This window comes from Adiantum capillus-veneris, chromosome 16 (assembly GCF_014529385.1).
Source record: "Adiantum capillus-veneris isolate H3 chromosome 16, ASM1452938v2, whole genome shotgun sequence".
Lineage (NCBI taxonomy): Eukaryota > Viridiplantae > Streptophyta > Polypodiopsida > Polypodiales > Pteridaceae > Adiantum > Adiantum capillus-veneris.
In genome coordinates this window covers 96,008,617-96,035,679 of record NC_140946.1, presented here as the reverse complement: position 1 = coordinate 96,035,679, position 27,063 = coordinate 96,008,617, and the positions used below count along the sequence as shown (strand labels likewise).

Below are 27,063 nucleotides of genomic sequence, written 5' to 3'. Positions count from 1 at the left end.
TATTGACTCACAAGTTCAAGGGAAGACTCTTTTGGGAAGACATGATTTTGAAACACAAAAACGTCCTCTCATTTTTTCCTTTTCTCACTTCTTCCCCCCCCCCCCCACATAAATATGATACCGCCTCCCTTATTTTTAATCTTGAGAGATAAATTATTGGGGGTGTGCCCCTAACTTATACACTTACTTCACTTGTAAAAAAACCCCCTCCCCTGCACTTACGTGGTGCGGTAAGTTTTCCATGGTGAATCCCTCGGGAATGGAAATGGATTAGTCTCACTGTTGCAGCATTCAGTTTTCTGTAATCTACACACACCTTGATCTTTCCATTCTTCTTGGGAACTACAACAATTGGTGAAAACCAAGTAGCCTCATCCACTGGGTAAATGAAACGCACAACCGACAGTTTATCAATCTCCTCTTTAAGCTGCTTGGCATAGTTAGGATTCATCCTGTATCTTTGTTGTATAACTGGAACTGCATTTGCTTTCAAGCTAATTTTGCGTTGACAAAAGCTAGCATCTACTCCCTTCATATATGTATATTTCCATGCAAAAACATCTTTGAATTTCAACAACAAATCATTTAGTTTCTCCTTAAACTCCTCATCTAGTTATGCTGACACCCTCACTGTTTGTGGTTCCTCCTGAGTGTTCAGGTTCAGTTCCTGCAGTTCATCCTGAGTGACCCTAGCAGTTATTTCCATATGATATTCAAAAGCTCTTTCTGCCTGCTTTTCTGCTTCAATAACTTCCAATTACTCTTTATTTCCAATCTGTAAATGTTTCAACAACTCATTACCCAATTTGGTAGTTGATTGCTTAACCTAAGCAATCAGTGATTCTTGAGTCAAAGAATTCAACCCATTATCTTGATGCTACAAAACATACTTAGTTGTTATCTTTTGCACATCCACTTCAAAAATAGGTACCACTGATGAATTGGTTCTCAAAAATTCTTCTTCTACATCCTCTCCATTTTCTTCTACCATGTTCAATCCCTTTGCATGTAGTGCCCTGAAACCTAATGGTATTACCTTTCTGGCACCCATTTGCATTTTGACTTTCTTCTTTCCTCTTTTGATCATAATGGAGTCTGCTCCCCATAACTACTTTACTCTTGCTTCTCTTTATCATGGTCTTCCCAGCATTATTGGGTAAGAATGAATAGATTCTTCCAACATGAGTACTACAAATTTGGCTACAAATTGCAGTCCCCCAACAAAGATCTGCAAATTCCTCAGAATTACCAAAGGTTGAACTCGCCTCTGGTCTGCCATTTTCACCTGAAAAGGAGCTGGATCCCACTGTAGGAGATTCAAACGTTTGCAAGTTGACTCCGGGAGGATATTAACTCCTGATCCCCCATCCAAGACTACACCAGGGAAAAACACCTTTCCATTAGAAGCCCCTACTACTCATACCTTGTAATCGACATCTAAAGGGTGAACTTCACAAGCTTCCCCACAATCAATTTCCTGAGTATACATCCTTGTTTCCTGGTTCTTTCCTGCTACTTCCTTAGTAAGTCTTTTTATTAGTTGTTGTGAAAATGTAGGTACCAGCCTCAACATTTGCTTTACTGTAATTGTTATTGGAGTTGTCAACAAAGCATCATAAAATTCATCACCACCAACCTATTCTTGCAGTACAGTTGGACTGTGTTCTAAAGTTCTTCTTCCCTAATCATCCAATGACATTATAACAAAATTTCAATCCTCAGGTGGTACACCCCCTCTCTGAGAGTCTTGCACTTCCTTGAGTGCCCCTGTCCTTACTGCTTTTTGATCTTTCCAGTTCAAACTGTCCGGGTTGTCCACTTCTTCCAAGGTGGATTTTCCAACCTTGGCCTTTGCCCTAGTGACCACCATGGCATCAGTACATCCATTGGGTTCTGGAAAATCCTCAATTAGGATACAAGCTGTGCAGTCACAATTATAATGCCTAGGTGTTTCCTGAGTCGGGTTGTTCTCCTGCACCTACTGATCAGTTTGTTGTTTCTCTTTGGGAAACTCTACCTTTTTCTCAATCCATTCTTCCTTAGTCCATGCTTCTTCAATCCATTCTTCCAAAATCACTAAGTTAGCATGACCTAGAGGTCTTTGTTGATGTAGTGGTGGAAGTGGATGATTTTCTTCTATAGGTGGATTATTATTAATTATTGTTGTACCTAATAATAGGGATTCCCCTATCATTTTGGTGGCTACACCAGAGTTCACAATCAGGTCCTTGCCTGTGTTCCATGACCCCACAATAAATGCATGGTGACTGTTGCATATTGTTCTTATTCCTATCTTGATATCCCCAATTATTGGGATTCTAGAACCTCCTCTGAGGTGCAGGTCCCTGATATCTCCTGTTAGCACCCTGAGGAGCCACCACATTTGTAGCTGCCTCCCTCATTTTTTGAGTAATATATTCAAGTCTTCTTTCCCTGAAATTTGGATTATAGAAACAATTTTCATATTCATGACCAAATCTTTGACACACCTGACAATATGGTTTTCCTGACATTCCAAACTGATTCATTTCAATTGTCTGCAATTTATCCTGAATGATTTTGTTGACTGCATCTGCAGTTACTGCTTCCTTTCCCTGCTTCTTTTTATTCTTGTGTTTACCCTTATCTTTCTTCTAGTTCTTCTTCTTTTTCTTCTTCTTTTCTGACCAATCTTCCTCCTCATCACTTTCAGTGTCAACTTCAGTATCGTGATTTGAATCATCAGTTCCTGACTCTAACTCTTCTGACTCTGAGTCTGAATCCTCAGTCTTCTTCTTCTTCTTCTCCTTTAGTTCTACCTTACTGCCATATCTTCTTTCAGCTCTTGCAGATGCTTCAACCAAATCAATAAAATCCTGTGCATGAAGAAGAAGGAGTGGGAGTCTCAAGACAACAAGCCTACATCAAAGACCAATGTGGCAGGTAAGTAGAACAAGATGCTCTAATTCTCTCATTAGACAATGTGTCTAATTCTTGGATAGTAGATTCCGGGGCTTCATTCCATGCGACACCGCACAAGCAACATCTCCAAGATTACACCAAAGGCAATTTTGGGTATGTATACTTGGGAGATGATGAAACTTGTGAAATTGTTGGCAAAGGTACAGATTGTGTTAAAAATGGTAATAGAAATGAAAGGAAGCTTAAAGATGTTAAGCATGTTCCTTCTCTTTGAAAAAATTTGATCTCTATAGAACAATTGGACGACAACATTGCATTTGGAACAAACATTGAAAGAATCCAAAAGGATCTTTGGTGGTTTCCAAAGGAGAAAAGGTTGGTACACCTTACTTGTGTACTATCAGCATGTAATCTTCAACATGTGCAATAGCTACAGAAGTCAACAATGGTTTCCAAAGGAGAAAAGGTTGGTATACTTTACTTGTGTACTGTCAGCATCATGCAATCTTCAACTTGTGCAATAGCTATAGAAGTCGACAATGCACTGTACCACTGTTGGCTTGGACATATGAGTGCCAAAGGAATACAAATCCCTCAGTCAAAGAATCTTCTACCAGGTTTGAAAGAAGTGGACTTAGAGTTTTGTGAAGATTGTGTTTACGATAAACAAAAGAGGGTAAAATTTCAAACATTAGGAAATGAAACAAAAAATAAAAAACTTGAATTAGTTTATTCTATTTTTTGGGGTCCTGCAAGTACACCATCCCTTGGTGGCTCGTTGTACTATGTAGCATTCATAGACGATGCAACAAGGAAAATATGGGTTTATATAGTGAATAATAAATTGGATGTGTTTTTTATATTTCAAAGGTGGAAAGCCTTTGTGGAGAATGAATCAAGTACCAAGCTTAAAGACCTCAGATCCGATAATGGAGGCAAATATTTATAGCCAAGCTTTTGAAAGCTTATGTGCTAGCAATGGAATTTGGAGGCAAAGGACAACCCCAAGGACACCTCAACAAAATGGAATTTTGGAAAGGATGAGCAAAATAATTATGGAACAAGCACGAAGCATGCGGCTACATGCAAGCCTACCACTTGAGCTTTGGGCAAAAGCAGTATAAGTACGTATGTGTACTTAATCAACCGGTCACCCTCAACGGCATTTGATGGGAAAGTTCTAGAAGAGGCATGGACAAATAAACTCATGAATTATGCATTTCTTTTAAGTGTGTGGGTGTGAGGCTTTTATGCACATAGATAGAAGCCTAAGGTCAAAGCTAGATGCAAAGTCCAGAAATTGTTTCTTCATTGTCTATGGAGAAGATGACATTGGGTGTCGCCTATGGAATCTTGAAAATGGTAAAATATTTAGAAAGCCGGATTCATATGAAGAAGTTATGCAACACAAGTCCAAAGAAGAAAGAATGAAGAGCATGCAAGTGGAGATGGACTCATTACATCATCACAACCAAACATGGGAGTTGGTTGAGTTGCCTAAAGGTAAGCGAGCACTGCAAAACAAATGGGTGTACAAGATAAAGGAAGAAGAAGATGGGAAGAAAAAAGGTACAAGTCCAAGCTTGTGGTAAAAGGGCCTCCTCAAAAGAAAGGTATTGACTTCAATGAAATATTTTCTCATGTTGTAAAATGAACTCAATTAGGCTTGTGTTAAGCCTTGTGGCTTCTCATGACTTGAATCTTGAGCAAATGGATGTAAATACAGCATTCCCTCATGGTGACTTGGAGGAGGAAATTTACATGCTTCAACCAAAGGGGTATGAAGTAAAGGGTAAGTAGAAAGTGGTTTGCAGATTAAAGAAGAGCTTTTATGGTCTAAAGAAAGCATCAAGAAAATGGTACTTGAAGTTCGATCGATGGATGTTGGATCATGAATTCAAAAGATGCAACTCATATCATTGTATCTACACAAAGAATTTGGGAGATGGGAAGTTCATCATCCTAATGTTGCATGTTGATGAAATGCTGATTGCAAGTGCTAACATGCAGGATATCAAAGACCTAAAAGAGGAGTTGTCTAGTTCTTTTTCAATGAAATATTTAGGTGCTGCAAAGCAGATACTTGGTATGAAGATATCAAGGGATAGGATGAAACAGACAGTAAAGCTATCTCAAGAGTATTACATCAAGAAGGTACTAGAAAGGTTTACAATGCAAGATGCAAAATCGGTTTCTACACCTTTGGCTAGTTACTTTAAACTAACCAAGGATATGTGTCCAAAGACACAAGAGGAGATAGCCTATATGTCTAAAGTTATATATGTTGTAATGGTAGGTTCTCTCATGTATGCTATGATTTGGACAAGGCCAGATATTTCACATGCAATGGAAGTTGTGATTATGTTAATAGTCTAACCTCGAATGAAAATGACTTGTACCAACTTCTTTGTCTTTGTAGAAACAAAATTTGATAAGTGTCTATTCCTTCCACATATGCTGCATTGGTTGATCTTGTAGCAATCCTTTGACAATTAGTTGCTTCTTCCATAGTGTTGGCACCACTTCTTTTTTCTATTGGTGACTACATATGCTCCATTAGAGGTTTCTTCACTGCTTTTGTTGTTTTTCAAGGCCTCTTCTTGAAGTGAATTGATGATTCTTTCAAACCTGGTATATGTTATTTTTCTTTGAGGGCAATCACTATTTGATTGAACTCTTTGGGGAGAGCCTTTAAAAGAACTACTATCTTGTCTTCTTCATTTATCGATGATTCAATATAGAAAAATTGAGTGCAAATTCTCTTTATCCTATTGATTAGGCTAGAGAGATTCTCTCCCTCTTTCATCATTGAACCATACAATTGCATTTTGAGTGAGATTTTAGAGTGTTTTGATTTAGTACCAAACATACGCACCACTGTTTGCCAAGAATTGAGTGCACTTGTAGCTCCATCCAAGTAGTGCACAAAATTATCATCAACTAAAATGAGAATTACCCCAAGTACTTGCTCATCATTGCTTTGAAATTATGTTATGGATGCTCTAGTTTGTACGCGCTCTCCTTGTGCTAATGGTTTTACTACTCTCCAAAGACCCTCCCTTCCTCATTAAATACCCTTTTAGTTTCACCTGCTAGGTGTGAAACCCTACGTCATAAAATTTGCATAAGTCACCCTTCCCCATGGTAGTGCATGTGTGGAGTAGTCTTCCCCATGGAAATGTTTGAGCTCCGTGTACAAATACACTTCAAGAGTGATCTCCTTATGTAAGAATGGTTACATATATGTCAAAAATTCATTACTCAATGTGTAAAAGAAGGATGTGGCCCCCAAGATATGTATAAAGGTAAACACTTGTTAAATTTGAAGCTCATAATGTAAAAAGCTACAAAAATTTTGAGCAATGATTGGCATACAAGAGGTGGCATTGGTCTTGAGGGAGAGTGTTGAGATGTCAAACTCAACATGTACTACTTCTGGATTACTATCACCAATAGTCATCATCACTAGCACACCTTGGTGGTGGATAGGAATATCTTAGCTAGTGATGCTATATCTTGACTACACTAACTTGGTCTACCTACCAAAGTGACGGCACACTTATCCATCCATCTCACTCACTAGTGATTCACACTAGACCATTGTACTAGTTTCTCTTTAGGTTGTATTTTGCATTGTGCTTTGAAGACTTCTTATCTTGAGTTAGTGAATAAGAAGAAGTATAAGGTTTTCCTCTCTTTGTGTGTGTGTGTGTGTGTGTGTGTGTGTGTGTGTGTGTGTGTGTGTGTGTGTGTGTGCACGCACAAACACACCCGCACTTGCACTTGCAAGAGCTCAAGCTCTCTTCTTCTCTATCTCTTAACAAGAGTGACATCAAAGTAGTCTCTAGCTAGCATCATGAAGGATAAGCTTCACACATGTCACTACAGGAGTAGCAATAGGCTTTTTATCCTCAAGGCGAAATCTATGAAACAAAGTTTCAATATACTTTGTCTGACACAAAGCAATACATCCATGAATTTTCTTAAGCTATATGCCCAAATAATGATACAAAATCCCCAAATCTGATATTTCAAAAGAGGCATTCAAATCAGCCTTTACATTTTAGTATGAAACCCCACTTAGTATAAATGGATTTTTTGTCAGGAAGCAAGTCACACACAGACCATGTGGCACCAATGAAATTCATGTACAAACAATTCCCAAAAGATGCAGTATGTATTGTACCACAAATGTCACTATGAACAAGAGAGTAGCTCACAAACAACCATCCCTTGGAAATTTTGAATGCTACATTTCTTCCATAATACAACCTTATCAAAGATGTTTCAATGCTAGTCATGATGAGGTTACAAAGCAACTATCGAATTTCTCTAATACAGCAAACTGACATAATTTAGATGACCAAAATATGCATACCAAAGTTTTTCTTCTAAAATAGAATTCAAATCAAAAACTACACATGTTATACTTTCACACATTTCTTGTAGACAATAAACTTATACAACCCACAAAAAAGAGTGTCATAGGCTGCAATAGTATCACCAAGATTGAGATCATGCATTGTATATTTGTCAATCACAAACTTGATTGCGAGACCATGAAGATATAGAAAAAGGGTTCTTCCTTATCCCAAGTACACACAAAGAACCCAAAAGTGTTAAAGAACTACCACTTACAACAATAAGCACAATCCGGAGGAGGGGGGGGGGGGCGCATTTCTATTATGTGGGTTCAATAGTGGAGATTATTTTGCTCTATATTTTTTCACATTTTCACACACAAAAGGGTGTTGAAAAATTTATCTTTTAAAAAATTTTACGGATTGAATAATAGGAAAAAGATTCCTTTTATCGGTAAAAATTTCATAGCTAAGGGATTTTATAAATAGTCCTTGAATGCACACGATATATAGGTCTTACATCTAGCGACTCCCCTAAGTCTTAGTTGCACCACTATCAAAGCACTACACATTATGCATATATTCTGTAATACATGCATCATGAACAAATGGGTCATATTGACATTGCAGATCGAGTGACTCCCTAAGTCTTAGTTGCACCACTATCAAAGTACTACACATGATCCACATATTTTGTAATGTATGCACCATGAGCAAATGGGTCGTATTGGCATTGCATACTAGAAGCCTATACTGCATCATGCACAACATTTTTCAAAGTTCCATAGAAGATGCATCTTCAGTGGCTGCATTTCCCACTTTCTTTCCTGCTTTCTTTTGAGCCTCTTTAACCTTCATCTTAGGGCATTACTTGATGAGATTGATCATTTTCCCTACAATAATGACATTTAAACTTCTTCTTGCCTTTATCACCAAATTTCTCATACCTATGTTTCAAGAAGAAAAATTTATGGGACCATGCATGCTACCTACAGAAGCATTGCAAGTGGGCAAAAGGACATTCTTCTTTTGTTATGCAGCCACAAATTCCTATTCAAAAATCAACTTTTTTTTTTTGGATTGTGCCACTTAGCAATACCAAGGGAAGACCATCAAAATTCACTACATCAAGTTTACTCTAACAAGCCCAAAGATAGAGGCAAAAGGCTAATAATAATCTAGACAAAGCATAAAGAACATATGCATAAGAGTATTGTAAAAAATGATCTCACCAATTGCAATTAACTACCCATTGAGATCTTTCAACCCCATAATAAATACATCCATATCATCCTTCTCGTGCATAACCTTGGACTCTAGCTCCTTATGTAGGTAAGTAACTTTTGCCAAAGTTGTGCTTACATAAAAAGAAGCTAGCGTATCTCGTGCATGTTTTTTTTGTGTTAAGTGAATATGTGGATTAATAAAAATCTTAATGAAAAGTGTAATCAATGCATGAGCCTAAAGATCCCTAGCATTCCAATGTGCCTTCATAGCAATAGGCAAAATAACTCTAATAGCAGAACTGCTAACCTTCTCCATCATAAATAGAGCATATATCCATACATCTAGGTCTTACAACATAGCTCCACATAATGTTCCAAATGCCCTTTGTAACGAGGAGATATTGCATCATTTATGTCCAAAGTGGTCAGGTTCTCCTATCCACTTGGTCCTTAGGAAATATCATGTGGAAAACATCATTGTTGTCAGCCATGGCCACTGATTGCACATGATGCAAGAATTGTTTGTATCAAAGAAAAAATCACAATACCAACCAATGCTATATAGTACAACCCACAACAAACTATAAAGTGTCTACTTTGCATGAAAAATGCACTATCAGAAAACCTACAAAAAGGGATGACTTACTGACTATAGAGTACTATCAGTCGTAGCAATGAAAGCCAAAATGAACCCGAATCAAAATTCTACCAACCTCGAGATTAGAGATATGTCTTGAAGGTTATATCTCCCTATCAATGCTCATCATAATCACCTCAATCAAAGAACTTGAGCTAGCAATTTTTTAGCAACACTATGGTGGACGTGGAAGCGTAATCTAATGCCAATCATTGGAACTATGATTGCAAGAATACACAAAAAAGTGGAAAACATGAAAGAGAAGTTCAGGAGCACACAACACAAGGAGTCGTATGATTGTGCCAATACAAAGATAAGGCTTTCCCTAAAGTGATGGATGTATATACAAGCAGGGGGAGAAAAACTTCCTAGCAAGGGATAATGTTTCCCTAGTGGCCTTGTGAGTCTGTTCACATTCTTGCCATAATATACTTATAGAGGCTAGTCATGTAAGGATTCCATCCCTTACTTTTGACTTGGACATCCATGATATTTGAAGTTTTAAGACAAATAGTTTTTAAGTCCTTAGAATATTCATTCAAATCTTTACCATTCCCACTCACTATGGACATCATTTTTAGAGAGACTATGTCATATCTTTCCTTCTTGTGAAATTTTTTAGGAGTTCTAATTGATACATACATGCTTTGTCACCAAAAATTGAGTCCATTCAAAGTGTTCAAATAAGTTCTCAAAAAATGGCTAAAGAATGTATACGTCATCCTCATCATCTCTATTTAAAATACAATCTTCTTATTGTGAAATCTACCTTTCTCGAAAACTCCACACATCCAAAGATATGTTTTTACATTTAACCATGATGGCAATTTTGCATTTACATTAGATATTGAATCAAATTATTCTATTGGGATGTTTGACACATCCCTAAAAGAATGGTCCTCCACATTACTCCTTGTAGTTGATCCAACTTACATGAGGTATATGTAAGTTGGATTATATTATATATGTCATTATATCTCTAGTCTTAAGTCATCTACAATTGTCGCATAAATGGTCACCCCAATATGATATCATAGCTAGATTTCTTTCCAAAATCCACGATCTTGAAGGTGTGTTGGTTGTCCACAACAATTTACCAAAACTCCCTCCATTAATCCACAATATTTATATGGACCTTGTAAAGGATTCCTACTCATTGTGTGAGGAAGTGCTTTGGTATAGTGGGTAGAAAAACTTGCAATAACACTCATCAAAGCTGCATAGCAAGTCTGGTTGCATCATGATATTTGTTTGAAATATTCTACAAAGAAAAAACCAAAGCATAGTGACTATGGTTTTGCAATCATGATGTGGAATAAACAAAGGTAGTGAAGAAGAAAGTGAGGGAGATACCTATTGTCCCTATGTTGCAGTATTGCAGAGGGAAAAAAAGTTTCTAGGAAAGAGTTTTCGAGTCTTAGATTGGGAAGGTTTCAAGTTTTCAATATTGCAATACCAAATTTTAAAAAAATTATGGATCGCATACTAGAGAAGGTGCTTCTAGCATCAAGCGATAGTAGTGGAGGCGTGGCATTTCAAAAATACGATGAAAAAAAGTTGGAGGTGGCTTATGAGATGGCTGCAATCTTCTTGTATGAGGTTACTAAGACTCCTAAGCAACATGTTTTTTTCCGTTTACTATTTGAGATAAGTCGTGATTTCCACATTAAAGGAGATCCAAGTTACACACAAAAAAGAGAAATGGCACAAAAGTCATTTAATGCCTGTAAGCATTTGTACTATGTGCACATGTACATTTTGGGGTTGCATCCTAAGGAACATATGGTAGGTAGTACACAATCCTATACTTACTCCCATGTATGTTTCCTTGATGCTTAGCCAAGTTCACATTGTCCACCCTTTTAACCCAAACCAAAATTTTCCGGTCGTAGAATGTTTTTATAAGAACCTATTACTGTTGTGTGATATAGCTTGAATAGTTTGTAATTATAGTTGTGTACAAAATCCTTTTGTAATATTCTCCATCATTATATTCTAGTCTATGATAGTATTGTGCAATTGATTTGAGTATGAGAAGGTATCTCGGTGCTTTCATGTAAAAGGTGTATTGGCGCTTTTATATAAAAGGTGTTTTGGTGCTTTCATAGAAAGGTGTCCTCATATGAATTGGTGTTTTGGTGGTGCTAGTGAGAGATTGAGATAGGGCAATTGCAATACATTTACACCAGAATGTAAATGTACACCAAAATGATGACAAAAAATCTCAAAAAAATGGTACAAATATTAAAGCACAAAAATAAAATCTCGCAAATGCACTCATGTGCGGATAATGTATTTGGTATCATTCTGATCTATGTTGATGAAATGTTGCTTATTGGACCAAATGGGGGTTATATTTGTGCTTTTAAGGTTGATTTGAAATCCTCTTATGAAATGTTAAACTTGGCTCTTTTAGATTATTATTTGGGTATGAGGTATCATTTTGTGTTACCCCAAGTACATTGAGATATTGCTCTATAGGTTTGGCCATGAAAATTTCAAACCTATTGCTACTCCTATGAAGACGAGACCCCATCCGAAAAATGCTCCTGCTCCCATCATAGTCTCAATGGCATACTAACTTTTCTCTGCGGATTTTTTTTTTCCTTTAGCAAGCATCACATCGTAAAATGTACTATTTGGCATCTAAGAGTAGAGTAGGACACCAAACTCCCAACCATTTTGATATTATTGTAGTGCCGGTTGAGAAATGTCATCTTGCTAATCTAGTATGTGCTTGCTCTAATTAAGGAATGTGTTTATTTTCACTAGCACGCAAGGGAAGTTGTTGATCCTTACCCTGCCTATACAACTATATGGCATGGGAGGGTCCACTAGTGGTTTTTGCTTCATGCTTGAGAGCTCATGCATGTCTTGGTTGAGAAAGAAATCAACCTACATTGGCATACACTAGTTGTGAGTTTAAGTACACGATAGATTTCATAGCTACTAATGAATGTGTTTGGCTCACTCTATCTTATTATAGGCATAGTGAGAACCACAAATAGAATTGTCAATCCATGGGACATAGCTGATTCAATTGAGGCCTTATGATTGACTTGGGTACGAAACAACAATCTAGTAATCCTATCTTTACTAAAAGTCAAAAGCTCATTGACAATTGCGAGACCTAATGCTCCATGCTCGCGCAAAGCACATCAATGTGCATCATCACTATGTCAAGTAGAGACTCTCTATAAGAGATGTCACCTTGTCTTATGTGCCTATGTAGGACAACCATGTTGATCTTTTCACAAAGGCTCTTCCTTATCAAAAATTTGAAGGTTTTCACAAAGTTTTGGGCGTACTTCCCTTTGTGGATTGATCACGTGTAGGGTTGAACACTTCCCTATACATGAGTGCCATTTGATGTTCATTGTGTCCCTCCAATAGGAAATTTGTTAGCATATTATGATAGTGATGTATGCGAAAGCACTTGGGACCACTAAGGCATGTTTTTCCTCACTAGGAGGGTTCTATCCCCTAGCTTGTATATACACCCTTAGAGTAAAGTTTATCTTTGTGTTAGCACACACAGTAATACTACCTCCTGTCTTGTGTGTTGTTGAGCTTCACCTTCATCTACTCCATCTTTCAGTGCATGCTTGGAGCAATATTTCCAACAAAAAAAATCAATGATATACTATCTAAGATAGAGAAAATAGCAATGTATGTGCACGTGGTGTTTATTTATTTGAGCCCTTCTTAACCACTTTCTAATGACGGTCCAATTTTTTAATTTGTTGGACATAGCAATGTTATTAATAAATGGTTCATGATGTTTGCATTTTCTCAAACATAAGCTTTTGAGCAACCATGTAGCTCAAAAATTGTATTGAAGGCTAGAGAGAGAGAGAGAGAGAGAGAGAGAGAGAGAGAGAGAGAGAGAGATTAATGAGCTTGAATAAAAGCATATCGGATATTTATTATCTCCTTTACGATTTGATATATAAAATATTATGTCCATTTGTGTGTGTGTGTTGGGGGGGGGGGGGGGGGGGGGGGGGGCCAAGGATAATTTACATATGTACTATTAACGTGCAACCTTGTTAATCAAAAGAAGCATTCATGTTTTGTCTATTCTAACAAGATTCTTTAATAAAACATTCAATTTTTTGTGGAACTTTTAAAAAAGGTTGAAAAGGGTGAAAAACTACACTCAAGTTAGAAGTGACACCGTCCATGAGATACATTGCTTGAGCATGCAATAACTGCAAAGATGATTCCAAGAACTATCATCACAACAAATATGTAGACAAGGCACTTCACACACGCCTTTGATGAGAAACAACATTCTACATCATCCATGAAACCTTGCTCTTCAACAAATTCTTTGGAGTTTCTGTATGATGTTGTTGCCATCTCAGCTTTGGAATTGTTGCCCTCTTGCATTGAAAAGCAAAAACAAATATCAAAAATTTGACTCCATTTTTTAAAACATAATTTTGATTCTTCAAACTTTGAAATTGTTGTCTTCTTGCATTGGAAGTTTTTTTCTTAAATGTCAAAAACAAGCAACTCCATTTATAGACACATAATTTTGGTTCTTCGGCCTACCCACGGGGCAAAGGCTGTAATGATGTATACTCGTTTTGCTTACCGCAAAAAATTCAACAATGTCACAAAAAAAAGAACAATTTTATGTGAGGGCTAGGGCTAGAAAAATATACATTTTTCCTAACCGAAGAAAATAAGGGAAAACTTGAAATTCTACCGGTTTTTAGGTCAAAATTCGAAGGTTTTGCCGATATTTACACTGAAACTTGTGTAAATTTACCGGTTTTCTTCAAGGCAAGCTCAAAATCTAACCAGGATTTTATGATTTTAGCTGGTTAAAATAAATTGTATCCCGGGTATTTTCGAACACTGGTGAGGGCTTGTTTTAACAATTCAACGACCTCTTCATAGGCGAGATGGTTTTCAAGAGCCAAGTGCTACTTATCGGCACACAAATTGTCAGATTCTTCCACTTTAAACATGTATGGAAGGCCACGAATTGTCAAGTATTCAAGAACACATTGGAAACAGCCAGGTTCACAGAGATTCTACAAGAAAGTAGGGAAGCATTTGTCCCCATAGGGAAACGAATGAACTCTAATGAGTGGAATAGGGCAATTGATGCAACAATGTCTAGATAGTTATTTGGGTCCTTGCTTAAGTAGAGGTCCTTCTCAAAGTGTAGTGGCGTGGCTCTCCTCTGAGCCGTTGTACCTATGGGTGTTAAGAGACGCCATGGCTCAGGTCGAGCACGATTAGAATTTGTAATTTTTTGGTTAAACTAATATAATACACTCACATTTGTGAGTTTTGCCAAAAAAAAAAATGAAGAGTATGCCAAGACCGTTGGTTGATTCTCACTAAATAAATGGTGGCAGAATTGTTCCGACATACTACTGGCATTAGACAACTTACAAGGACAAAAAGAAGAAAATGGGTGTTATTTATGGGAAGAGCATACGCTTTAAGAGCTTAGTTGTTTAGGATGATCCGTGCACATACATTTGCATACTTGGAAATGTTTGATTTGCATAAGGATGTGGTAGCTTCCATCATTGAATTGTCTATGGCACACCAAAACAAATAAATTGTGAAAGAAGGAGATTACATGCACATGAACATGTGTGTGTGTGTGTGTGTGTGTGTGTGTGTGTGTGTGTGTGTGTGTGCGCGTGCACGCACATGTGCGCATGTGTGCATGTGAACGCATGCGCTTGCGTACACATGTGTGCTCATGTGGGTGTGCACACACATATCAACACACACACGCGTGTGTTTATATGTGATCCATATGTGTGCACACTAAACGCACACACATACGCTTGCATAAAAGTACTTGAGTCTATGCCATGTGTGTGTGTGTGTGTGTGCACGTGCGCGTCCCCGTGCGTGTGCATGTGTAATGCAAACAAACCTATGTAGATGTAGAGAGTGATACTTGAAACCCAATTTCTTAGTGAACTTACGCTTGCAAAGCGCATGAAATTTGAGAAACCTTAGCAACAAGAAGCAAGTTTTTGTCTCAGAACTCATCCAAATTGAATAAATATATACATATATGTATATAACCACATACAGAGCTAAGGAAGTGTAGACAAGTAAGCCTTAAAAATGGTAAGAAATCATTCAGTTGTGATACTATGGCTTTCCATAGGCACAAGAAGTTTTGGACAGATTCTCACAATAATTCCCACATTATGACTTACCTCAACATCATGAGCTTCTGTGAGGGAGGCACGGCATACCTAGCTAGGTACGATTGGGGGCAAGGGACCGCCGGCCCGGTGGGGGGGGCGGTGGTCTACTGCCTATGCGGTGCCTCCCGAGCAGAAGCTCGTGATGTTATGTATTGTATGAAAAACACTGAAAAAGGCTCCCTTTTCCTACATGAGAAAATTTATAAATCCTCTTGTGAGGGTTAAGTGTAGCGGTAGCAAATTTAGACCCTGACGCTATGTTTAAAGCCATTGATATTGTCATAAGGTCAACTAAGACTCCAAAAGATCTCTAAACTAGTTCAGATCATATGATATGGATGTCCATCAAAACTTACCAAAATTATGTTGACATGCATGAAAAAGAGGTCAGTTGTTGTGATTACTTTGTAGAAGTAACTTGAGTTCATCGGATGGCAATAACTTGTGAGGATTCCAACTCGAGGAAACATACCAATGAATGGTAATATGAAGATACTTTTTGGAGAAAGGTCCTGGAGTATGTGATTACTCAAAATCATGTTAAATCTACTTAACAACAACCTGTTAGTACTAAGATGCTGACATCGGATTGAGTTACTCAAAATCTAGGGAAGTTATTTGTTAGATGCTATCTAATCTTCTAAGGGAGGGGGAAAATCTTGAAGAAATTCATTGTATTACTAGCACTAGTGACCAATCATCCATCGGTGATGATAGAGAAGTCTTGCATGTCATCCCTGGTTGATGAGCCTCTCCTCACAAAGCTTCTCTCAAAGACTCGAAGGTTCTGAGCTTTCAACTCTGCTTCACATAGCAATATCTGGTTACTTGTGTGCAAACGAGAATTGCTTTGTTCTAAAAGTTTCTTCCTCCCATAACCAAGTCATCCTTAAAGAAGAGGACCTTCCATGTCCTTTGCACCCATTTGCATATTTTGACAGTAAGACCCCGCGAGGAAGAACGGTCTTTGAATAAATGCAAGGGATCCTCTGAAGCTACTTTCCACCCAGAACTAGTGCATGTGGCCCCCACAACACCATCCGAGTGAATATCTTCATTGAGTGTGGCCATTTTACTTCCCAAATGTTGTTTATACTCTTCAGCCACTCTCTTGGGGTCGATTCACCTTCCACAATTTGATGAAGCTTTTCTTAATGCATTTTCCAAATTGGCCGCTCTTCATGTGAGCTAGATAGCATGCGCACATGCCTACCAACGGTGGCTTCTCCCGGCCAAAAAGTGCTCTATGCCCATCATAGGCCCGCCAATCTCCTACACCCAGCCACCGTGACTCTCACCGTCGCCATCGGAACTTCACCCATGTTGCCTTAACAGTCACCCACAGCGAGAGCCGTTTGCCTAGAGGGAAAATGTTTTATTGGCTGCGACAGATGACACTCGCGCGACTGAGAGAGTTGACTTTTGTGATCTGCATCGTAATTACGGCCGTGGTTGGAGCATGTGCGCATAGTACTGACGGGTGGTGAAGTTCATGACTCGATCGGCAAGCCACCAAGACCCTTCGCATGTGCGCAGGCTAAGAGTGTTGCTGGTTGCCGGTTGCACACAACCTTGAGGCAATGTGAAATGGCTCTAAGCACCACCTACGGCGTTTAAAACACCTCTGTTGGGACTGTTCCTGGGACATGAAACCCTCTAGACTTCTTCTCTGCCTCCCCCGCCCCCCTCTCCCCCTGATGACTTTAAATCTCGCAATGCTCAACCAAAGATTCAATGGCGTATTATTAGAGCATGAAACGAAACGACAAAGATGCAGCGTACCTGCGACTGCTGCGGTAGGCAACTCCACCCTTGGCGATTATGCTGCGCGCACACGTACGTGTGTGTGTGTGTGTGTGTGTGTGTGTGTGTGTGTGTGAGAGAGAGAGAGAGAGAGAGAGAGAGAGAGAGAGAGAGAGAGAGAGAGATTGTGCTGCGCGCACACGTAAGTGTGTGTGTGTGTGTGTGTGTGAGAGTGAGAGAGAGAGAGAGAGTCTTTCCAAGTTTAAAGCATTGGTTGAGGGGAGAGAGAGAGAGAGAATCTCAGCAGGTGCCGTAATAATGTACTACGACACAAAGCTTTGTCTAAAGCTGGTCAACAGACAAGCTTTGTTTCTTCCCAAATGCTTAAAATAAAATCAACCCTTTCTTTATCAAAGTTTTGAATACTTATAAACCTAACCCCATCAGTGCTTTTGTCACATCAGTGCTCGAGTCCCCCTTATAGTGGTATATATATGCACTATCCTAGCGTGAAAGCACTTAGGCTTCATGCTCAATTTTTTTGCTACTAATAGTACACAAATCCCGGTTTCCAAAGCTTGGATTGGACTAACAATGGACCCTTTCGCAAGTTACATGTCACGACAAGAAATAATAAATTCAAGCTAAGGTCGCACTGCTCGTTAAAAACCATTTTGTTAGCCATGTTTTGTGAGGGCAAACTAGTCCTACAACCGAAATTTATGCCATGAAGTTCAAATCGCAAATAGTCCAATTTGTACACGTGGAGAATTCACAAATCGCATAGCACAAAGCAAACCATACATGGTTTACACGCACATTTACTTTCTCTTCGCGGCTTTGCAAATCATAACATGTTATCCATCAATAAATTTAGAGCATTGGCCAAGATTTATAACTAAAATGTCCAATTTTATTCAACCCAGTTTTTCAACTTTCACCTACAAAAAGGGATATGTGAACACTATAAGGTCATATTCCAACGTAGCAAAAAATAGTACCCCGATGATTTTTTATAAACCATATACACAAGGGGAATATATTAAAGAAAAATAAAAATTACATCCATGCACCCTAGGAAAGGTGTCAGAATATATACATTTGTCCAAAATAGCCATACAAGCTGAGCCACATACACAAATGGTTGCCCATGAACTTGCCCACATTGAACTAATCAAATATGGCTTGGCTTGAATTAATATTTTCTCACCACTAAATGTAACATGTGATTGTTAATTATTAAAGCAACTTCGGATTCATCACTTGATTTTTTTTTTAATGTTGTAAGATTTTCTTGTTGATAATTTTGTGAAATCAAGCCAAGAGTATTCTTATTGATAAAGTGGAAATTTTAATATTTGCTAAAAAAGAACCAAGTTAACTTGAAAGTTGGGACATGAAAAGAGTCTTTAAGGTACAAAAAATGTCAATCACTAAGCATAGTGGGTGTGATTCTTTGTCTTTTTATAAGAGGACATTACCTCACATAGCATCTTACTCTGTAAAAGAAAAGACATGAATGGCCTTTATGTTAACCTACATTAGTACTTTAAAACTATCTAATGTCATGAAAAGGGGAAGAAACTAACATAATCCTATCCTTTAAAAGTAAAAAAGAAAAAAGGTATTAAGCAAGATATGTAGAGAAAAGGCCTTCAGAGTCACTTTGCATTTCTGAGGATGTTGACAGAAAGCCTTCATGAAACTTGAGATCCAAGAAAGAATTAGAGGCTTCAACAAAGCTGAGTTTCTTGATGAAGTTTATTGTGTCAAAGGTCTTTGACATCAAACAAGGCCAACTGTGAAACCTCCGCTAAGTTTTCAAACTTCGGCCAACTTTGGCTTGTCTTGTGGTTCCACCTACTAAATTGAGCGTATCTTTTGTGCCATAAAAGCCTATATACATGGACACTCTACTTTGCCAATGGGATGACTCCCAACTTTATAAAGTCCAAAAAGAGTAGCCCTATTTTATGGGTTTTTTCACCTGCACTCAAACTAATGTCTAGCCGAAAATGTGGACCCTAGTGTTTAAAGAGAACTATTAAAGAATGTTAAGGGTCACATTGGCTTTTGGAAAAAAACAAAACAAAAGAGTCCATGTGAGGCTCTTACCAAAGAAGATTTTAATCATTCAATGCTTATTTGTTTTTAGTTTTTCAATGACTATTTTTGCCACAAATACACTAGTCTTTAGGCTTTGTAAAACAAGCATTTCAGGAGACGAGAGCTAGGTGTACATTTGAAATTTTAATATTTTTTACGTTGATTAAACATTGAAATTTTCTTGTTGGTTTCTAGTTTGTCAATGGGTCCCTTAGGCTAGTCACACGAGGACTCAATTAATTGTTTGGGTAGCTGAGCCTCTTGCACAAATAATGAATGATAACTGAGCCATGGTCACGGTCAATGGGTCCCTTAGGCTATGGTCACTCGAGGGCTCAATTATCCGTTTGGGCAACTGAAGCTACTAAGCCTCTTGCACATTGAATAAATGATAATTGAGCCATGGTCACGATCACGCGCGAGCACAATTATTAACGATTACCTACATGTGGCAGTAAACAAAAGCTACATGGAAGATATTACCTTTGCTAGTAGGTATAGAAGAAAGAGGATCGAGAGAGAACATTAATTCCTTTGAAAGCTGTCCGCATTAAATGTATTACAAACGTCCCTTAGTGCAATTGTGTCAAACTCGGCCTAGTTACAAAAAGCTATGTTCGGTAGTACTAAGCTGGCTCAGTCCTTCTCTTCTCGACCTTACATGACTTGACTTTCCTTTCATTATATTTGTTTTAGCCTGCCAAAGTGAAATTTCACCTTGTTTAAATATGATGGGTATAAATAGCCAACCCCACATGTCGGCATCCAAGATAAGATAATCTAATGACAAGATAAATATATTAGTTATTGGAAAATTTAATGATAAGATCATGCATGCTCTCATAAAGGCTATTTTCATTAAAGAGAAGTATGGTTTAATTTTCTTTGCCTGTGCGCTTACAAACAATTCATATATCATAACATTCAAATGCAAGCTTTCTGCAAGTAATGAATGCGTTAGCAAACATATAACTCTTTAATGAGAGATTCAATGGAGGCAGAAAAAGGAAATCCTGCAGCAGATATTGCCTGAAGCTGGAACATGGTATTGCGCTTTTGAGCAGGTGGTTCCAGCGACCGCAACGGCATATCCACTTCTTCCGGTTTAGGTGGAGCACAAGAAGAGGCAGAGCACATGAGGCAGCTCTGTCTTGGCAATGAACCCACAAGGTGTGCCTCACCCTTTTATGTCAATTGTGCTCAGCATAATAAATAAGAGGTTTAATGTAGTACGAAGCCACTTGTTTGATACTGTGTGAGAATGGACAGCCAAAATCCTTTTCACCTCTGCTATAACCCAAGGCACAAGTCCTGCTCTGACCTCAACTTGAGAATCTTCATTCTCCAACATGGTCCTTGGAATCCATAAGCTGCAAATAGGCTGGATTGTATATGACGCCTATTCTGATCCGACAACACCTGGGGATTGAGGCTCCACTTCATTCTCAAGCTCAAAATCAACTGCACTAAGCTTCACATCATCCTCCCAAACAAAAGCTTTGATTGGTCAAGGTTTTGCTAAAAAAGAAGAGCGTTATGAGTACGCATGGAAAAACACTAGAAGAGGATACAATCACTCCTCCACATATCAGTAAGCCCAACACCTTCTTCAGATAGAAGCCAGTAGTCTGCATCAGTCTGAAAATGAACAGAAGTGGCAATAAGTGGCAATTAGTGGCAAATGCAAATGGCATGTGTATGCTAATATGGGTGCATGTATGTCTATGTAATCACATATATATGTGCACATACCATACTTGTGTACACACTTGTATGTACAATCGTAGAGATACACGCACACACGTGCTCACACACACATATATATAATGTAGATGTTTGCACACATGCACATTTACACATGCATGTGTGCAAATGTTTCTTTATACATATGTAGATGTTTGCACACATGCATGTTTGCAAGTGTGTAGTTATAAACACATATAGATGGATGCATGTACGTACATATGTACAAACACATATTGAACACACAACAAATATGTATAAAAATAAAGAGTACATACATACCTATACGTGTGTACATACATACTACTACATGTAATACTGTAACTTATTTTGTTTCTAAACTATGCCCACAGGATCGGTATCTTCCACTAACTTACATTCACATCTGATGGAAGAATTTTCATAATTCCAATGGCCTCTTGACTGGAAGCGAAATTGGAAGACGATGACTGCACAACAAGGGTTTCATGTTCTTCACAACTGTTCACATTAGCTGAAACAAAGGGTAACATATCACTCGAAGTTTCATTTGTTGAGCCATCTCCAACTTGAGGCGCTCCCGTTGCACCCATTTCTTCGAACTTCTCTTCAAAGCGGCTGCATGCCCTCCGAAAAAGAAGCATTATTCAAATCTCTGGTAGAGGCAAAACTCCTGATAGGAAGATGAAATAGTATCTACCTCACAAGATAAACATCAATGGGTCCTGTCGCACTCTGCAAGAGAATTTGATAGTGCCTTTGAGGATATTCAATGGCCTAAAAATGTTGTCATTCAATCATAATTCAATTAGCATGCATATATAAGTGATAGAATCAATAGCCAGAGAGTAAACAGCAATAACCATTCATTTACAAATTGCACCTCATCAGGATCAGGAACTTCCAAAGTAGTGCCATGAGGGGCTTTAATTGCAATCAAGGTTTCATTCTGAAGCATAAGCAGCAAACCAAGTCAACAGCTTGTTTGAGGCAAACCTCTTGTTCTATAACTTCTACATAATAGTGAAACCTCATGCTTAGATGATGATTTATTGGGCAAAAGCTATGCCAAGAGTTTTCCAAAAGTTTCGGTGCCCATCAAAGGGTGTCCAGGAGGGATGCTTGATGATAAACCCACCGCTGTTTGTATATATAAGGATAGAGAGATCTTTAGAATCTTAATGCTTTCTAGTTTGACTAATTGTGTAGAGCACATCGATTGCTGGACAGAATGCTAAATCAGCCTATTAGCAAGCAACAAGACTTATAGTCTAAGGACAGCAAACAGCACAAAAGCCCATGGGTAAAGAAAAATGCTATCTGAATATAGTCATATGCCAATTCTAAGAATTAGTCTATGCATATCTGATTCAGAGATTCAGGTGGCTCAAGTTCTCTACTAAGCTACTGTTTTATTTGCATGAGGTTTCAAGCTAGAAATCACCTGAAAGCAAGGCAGAGTTTTTATGTCATCTTCTGTAATGTAAAGCCATCTGTAAAAAATATATCAAGTCCAACAAGAGTAGCAACCAAATTACTTCTACCTAGATTTGTCTCAAGGCCCTAATTGAGGAGTTTGATTGAGCTACCACAACCAAAACCAACTTACCACTTTGGGTCAGTGCTAAAACACACATGCGTGTGTGGACCATCAGAGTATAAGAATCTATAAAGGACTGCATTTTGGAGGGGTCAGACAGGATTAGTTAAATGTTGCAGAGCCCTCTTAGGTATGAATTTGAGCCATAAATGTGAACCCACATTCTTGCCACATTTGACCTGTGTCAACAAGGCTAGCCCAACCAAATTCTCTAATAAGGAAGCCTATGATATTGTGCCAATCCAATTTTGTACTAGCCTACTAAGGAATGAGAAGGGGTAGGAGAAGCTAATGAAGTCCCAAATTGTGAAAATACTGTCTGTCACATAAATTACGGAACATAAGCATCAATAGCCTTTGGTTTTAGAAGGATACTGCTTATTGCTTTCGTTCTCACTCAAGATTCTGAGTCTCTCTTGAGCCTCCCTGCAACAAATTGAGTTGTAAAAAGTCAGAAATGTCTATCTTCAATTTACAAAGTAACCAAGATTGAGCATAGAACTACCTAATATGGTCATCAAGAAGATTTTCCTCCATAAAAGAGCTCTCCAATTCTCTCTACAAAAAATAGGAAGGCAATGAGTAAGCATGTCGGCAATCTCGCAACGGTGGCACTGCAAAGCCTTTTGATAGTCCGCAACTACTATCCTAAATTGAACCAAATACTTAATTTGCACCTCCGGAAAATTCTTACCTGAACAGAAGCAATTTCATTCATTTCCACACAGTTTGTCACATCAAGACCTCTGATGGAGAAACGAAACATAACAAACAAAAGCACCACCAAAATAAATATTTGTATAATATCTTTTGTTTGCTTGGGTCCACACTCAAGAAAACCAAATATAACCTCGCAAGTACTTACTTCCATCGTATCCTATTCTTCAGTTTCTTCTCAATCAATCCTACACCTTCCAAGACGTTTGTTATGTCATATATCCTACGCTTTTGTACCTGTGAAAATCAAGCAAGAAACAATCAGATTATTCCAAATTTTTCATTAAGCTTGGAATTGCAAGCCCTTTAAGCAGGAGATGCTTGTAGTCCTTCAAGCAGCATAATTACCTAATAAGAAAAGATTTATTAACGTCTCTTGAAGGCCAAAATGGCTCATGAGACCTGAACAAGTATAATCGATGATGATCTCTCATCATAAAATCTCTTGGAAAATGAAGCATAATCTTAGCGAATCCCTGGTTAGTATAGAAAATGAACAACGCTTTTATAACTCTGAAGTTATAGGCTACAATTGGCAAGTTGTAGGAGTGGAGGCAGAACATTTCAAACATCCTTGTGACTCATTAGCGTTCATTAGTCTGTTCTATAAGGCGGTCTGTGAGGGATTTCAAATGGGTTAACATAATTGTCCATGTTCAACATACATTACCATCAGTCCACTGAGTATGATGCCTTGCAATGGCATCCAATGAGCTTGAGTGGACATCTGGAGCTCTTTTACTGCAGTGAGAATTTCTGAGGCCATTTGGGATGGTTGTTGGATTTGGACTAGGTAAATTTACAATACTAGCATTCAAAATAGTTTACTAAAGATGGTTACGGCACAGAAGGAAGAATCGACGTGAAAAAAAAATGACCCCAAGTCTCATTGTGACACAAAAAAAGACCCAATGCATTCATCAAACGACAACAGCACTTTTAGCATTATATGGGCAATGACAGACTAGAGGATATTTTCAAGCTCGTTTAGACTTTTTATGGCCAACATGGATCATTTTTTGGGTAAAAATGGCAAAAAAAGGTCATAAAATGATTTAAAAATACCCATTGTTGACAAAATATGGCTCAAAATGCCACATCATTTATGGTGCCGTGACTCTGAGCAAGTGGGGATCTTGTTTGAAGAGGAATATTAACACTCTAAGCCTCTTGGAGAAGGGAGACACATGCTTCTTCTATGGTATGTGGGCTTGTTTATGGAAGTGCCCAAGCTTCCATGAAATGGCCTCGACAAAGAAGAAGGAAGAAGATAGGCTTTACCACATGGCAAATAGGCATTGTATGTGTGTAATTGGGGTTGAGGCTACATGAAATCACCATACACAAGTTTTGAGTTGATCTTGGCTTTTTTCTAGAGTGAAGTTTTCATGGCTGGATTTTTGTTCATTTTAAGTGTCTTTTGCTTCAAATCATCTGAATTCGCTTGATCTTCCTACGAACCCTCACAGTCTTAGGCTCACCAACGCTTTCCTAGCCGCATTGTATATTTCTTGACAACGTGCGTGTATGCCATAGGGCCAACACCACTTACTCTATAGGGACCGACTCCCCATGAAGAAATCACGACTGACTAGGAGGTGTTTTTTCCATAGTTACCGGGGAACGCCCCCTAGCCCCCGTTCCGGCGTTCCAGGGGGCAGTTCTCTTCCCGAACGTTCCGGAACGTCCCGGAATGTCTGACATTCCGGGTGGCCAGTGCAAACCGGAACGGCCGTTCCGGAACGTTCCGAAACGCCCCCGGACCGTTCCGGAATGCCCCTGGAACGGCCAACGGCTACAAACAAATTTGGCAAAAATTGAAAAAATTGAAGTAAATGTTTGGGCTTCTTTTGAAAGTGTGCAAGGCCTCAAGGACTCATAAAATGCACCCCCCTTCTCCTTTCTCTTCACAAGCTAATCCTCAAGGCTCAAGCTCTCCCTCACTCTCAAGATCTCTCCCTCTCAAGACTCACTCTCTCAAGGCTCAAGGCTTCAAGCCTTCAAGCTCTCTTCCTCTCCCTCCCACTCTCTCAAATCTCTCCCTCTCTCTCTCACATCATCTAGTCATAGCAAGGTTGAATGGTCTTCAAAACGAGTTTTTTGTGAGTATTAGAGTCAAAGCACTCTAATACTCCTTGTATTTAAACACAAGGAGCTAAAAATTGCACTATTTGGGTGTTTTTTATACCTCCCGTTCCGCGACGTTCTCATTCCGGACCCCTAGCCGTTCCCCCGTTCCGCGGGGATCCCGTTGCCGTTCCCGTTCCGCGTTCCGGGTAACTATGGTTTTTTCCGTAGTCAATTGCTGCAAACTCTTTCTTGGAGAAGAATTGGCTGGTGCTTTGATACCACTAAAGTCAGCAAGTCACTTGACAAGGTGGAAAAACAATATAACAATACCAAAACTGATGGAAAAGAGAAAACTTGAACTAAAAGATAACACTTGAGACAAGACACAATGGGACCGTACCTCCCCATTGAGAGATATTGGCCCCTCCAACGGGCACCCCTTGCGGTACGTTTTTTTTCCCCAAAGAAAAAGATCCTTCCATTAGTTAAGAAAACTGACAATGGGCTACAATGGGCCTTGTTCGAGAGGTCTACAACATGTGGGGAGACTCTCCCAATGAAAAACAAGATATGTACAATGATGGCTAAATCAAGAGATGGGAGGAGGAAACAACCACACTAGTGGATGGTACTGCCATCTAGGCTCGCCATGAACTATGGTGAAGAATGGCCTGGGCGCCAAAGTCGCAAGAAGGCCTCACAACGCTCCCACATGCAGTCCGGAGTCTCTCAAACTAGTACCTGAGTGTGTGGATCAGCTCCAGCCAAATGTCACGGATAGTCTCTGCCATTGGGACAAGTCGAGCCTCAAAGAGGCGGAAGCAGCCAGCTCACCAAATGAACCACAGTGTCAGGTCACAGATGAGCTCCCAATACCACTCTCTATCTTTGCTCCACACATAAGGGATGTAGAGTGGATAGTGTGTCGTGCTCTCTACATTGGGTGCTCCTCAGTGCAATGTGCGTGACATCTCACTCAAAACAGAATGAAAACAAAGGAAACAATAGATAACAGCTGATCAACACAGAGACACAACAGCAGACCAGAACATATGGACTCGACTATCTCAAAGAACCGATACAGACTCTGGCGTGGCAGCAAACTCAAGTCCAGCCGAGAACTCACGGGTACACTGGGGGTGTCGAGGCTCAAATGTGCAGAGATGGTGCAGACGTGCTGTGTGTATAGACTCGCTACTCTAGACAACGATGCTGGACCATATATAAAGAAGATGATAATCCTGACCCAGCAGCTACTACTCACATGTACCACCATAAAGAACCACCAACGGCTCATAAATGTCAGCCATCTAAGTCTATTTCCAAACTGAGTGGTGGGGTGACTTGGCCACGATGTCCAATAGACCACCGTCCATATCCCTGCCACGTCACTGCCCAGCCCAGAGAGTCCATCCAGTGTGAACCAAACCAAACCAGACCAATTGTACTAATTGTGTGTCCTGTGAAAGTGACACTGTGGAAGTGACACTGTGGAAGTGACATTGTAGCCTGCTACAGGTTGCCCGCCACAAGACCGCTCATCGTCTCGGTGAGAAGAATACTGAAAAACTGTAAAAGAAAACCACTAGGTACCGCATCCATACATCTTTCGTGAAGCAGGTGCTAGGCCCAACCATGACCTTACATGTCTCAAAAGTGGAGTTAAAAACATTGCACTGCTTGCAAACGCTTAAGCCTTTGAATAGGCCGGAACCCAATATGATTGCATAGTCCAAGAATTCCAATTGGCAAAACAGAATGAGCCACAACAAAGAGATATGCTCGG

The 27,063-nt window shown here is 39.1% G+C and overlaps 2 protein-coding genes across 3 annotated transcripts in view; both read right to left on the bottom strand.

Moving 5' to 3' along the window:
- Positions 1-13,271: 13,271 nt before the first annotated feature.
- LOC147439497 (uncharacterized) lies at positions 13,272-18,848 on the bottom strand. 2 transcript variants are annotated; one of them, XM_086485329.1, is made up of 3 exons: positions 18,728-18,848; positions 17,102-17,110; positions 13,272-13,510 (listed from the first exon to the last, which is right to left on the bottom strand). In XM_086485329.1, exons 1-3 carry the CDS (start codon positions 18,846-18,848, stop codon positions 13,290-13,292), a joined length of 351 nt encoding a protein of 116 aa, XP_086341455.1. In that variant the 3' UTR covers positions 13,272-13,289. The 2 variants fall into 2 exon arrangements, 1 of the variants encoding a protein (XP_086341455.1); XR_015184603.1 differs by lacking the exon at positions 18,728-18,848 and adding an exon at positions 14,584-14,686 and having other exon boundaries at positions 13,477-13,510; positions 17,102-17,413.
- A 1,155-nt stretch (positions 18,849-20,003) lies between these two features.
- The window catches only part of LOC147439496 (transcription factor E2FB-like), a 104,672-nt gene continuing 97,612 nt past the window's right edge, over positions 20,004-27,063 (bottom strand). Inside the window, exons 5-16 of the mRNA XM_086485328.1 lie at positions 23,356-23,444; positions 23,185-23,236; positions 22,996-23,048; positions 22,866-22,916; positions 22,335-22,383; positions 21,774-21,839; positions 21,591-21,667; positions 21,289-21,508; positions 20,740-20,806; positions 20,588-20,665; positions 20,454-20,503; positions 20,004-20,350 (exon numbers count right to left, since the gene is read on the bottom strand). Coding sequence (XP_086341454.1) covers positions 20,126-20,350; positions 20,454-20,503; positions 20,588-20,665; positions 20,740-20,806; positions 21,289-21,508; positions 21,591-21,667; positions 21,774-21,839; positions 22,335-22,383; positions 22,866-22,916; positions 22,996-23,048; positions 23,185-23,236; positions 23,356-23,444 — 1,077 coding nt within the window. The 3' untranslated portion in view covers positions 20,004-20,125. The remainder of the gene's footprint in view (positions 20,351-20,453; positions 20,504-20,587; positions 20,666-20,739; positions 20,807-21,288; positions 21,509-21,590; positions 21,668-21,773; positions 21,840-22,334; positions 22,384-22,865; positions 22,917-22,995; positions 23,049-23,184; positions 23,237-23,355; positions 23,445-27,063) is intronic.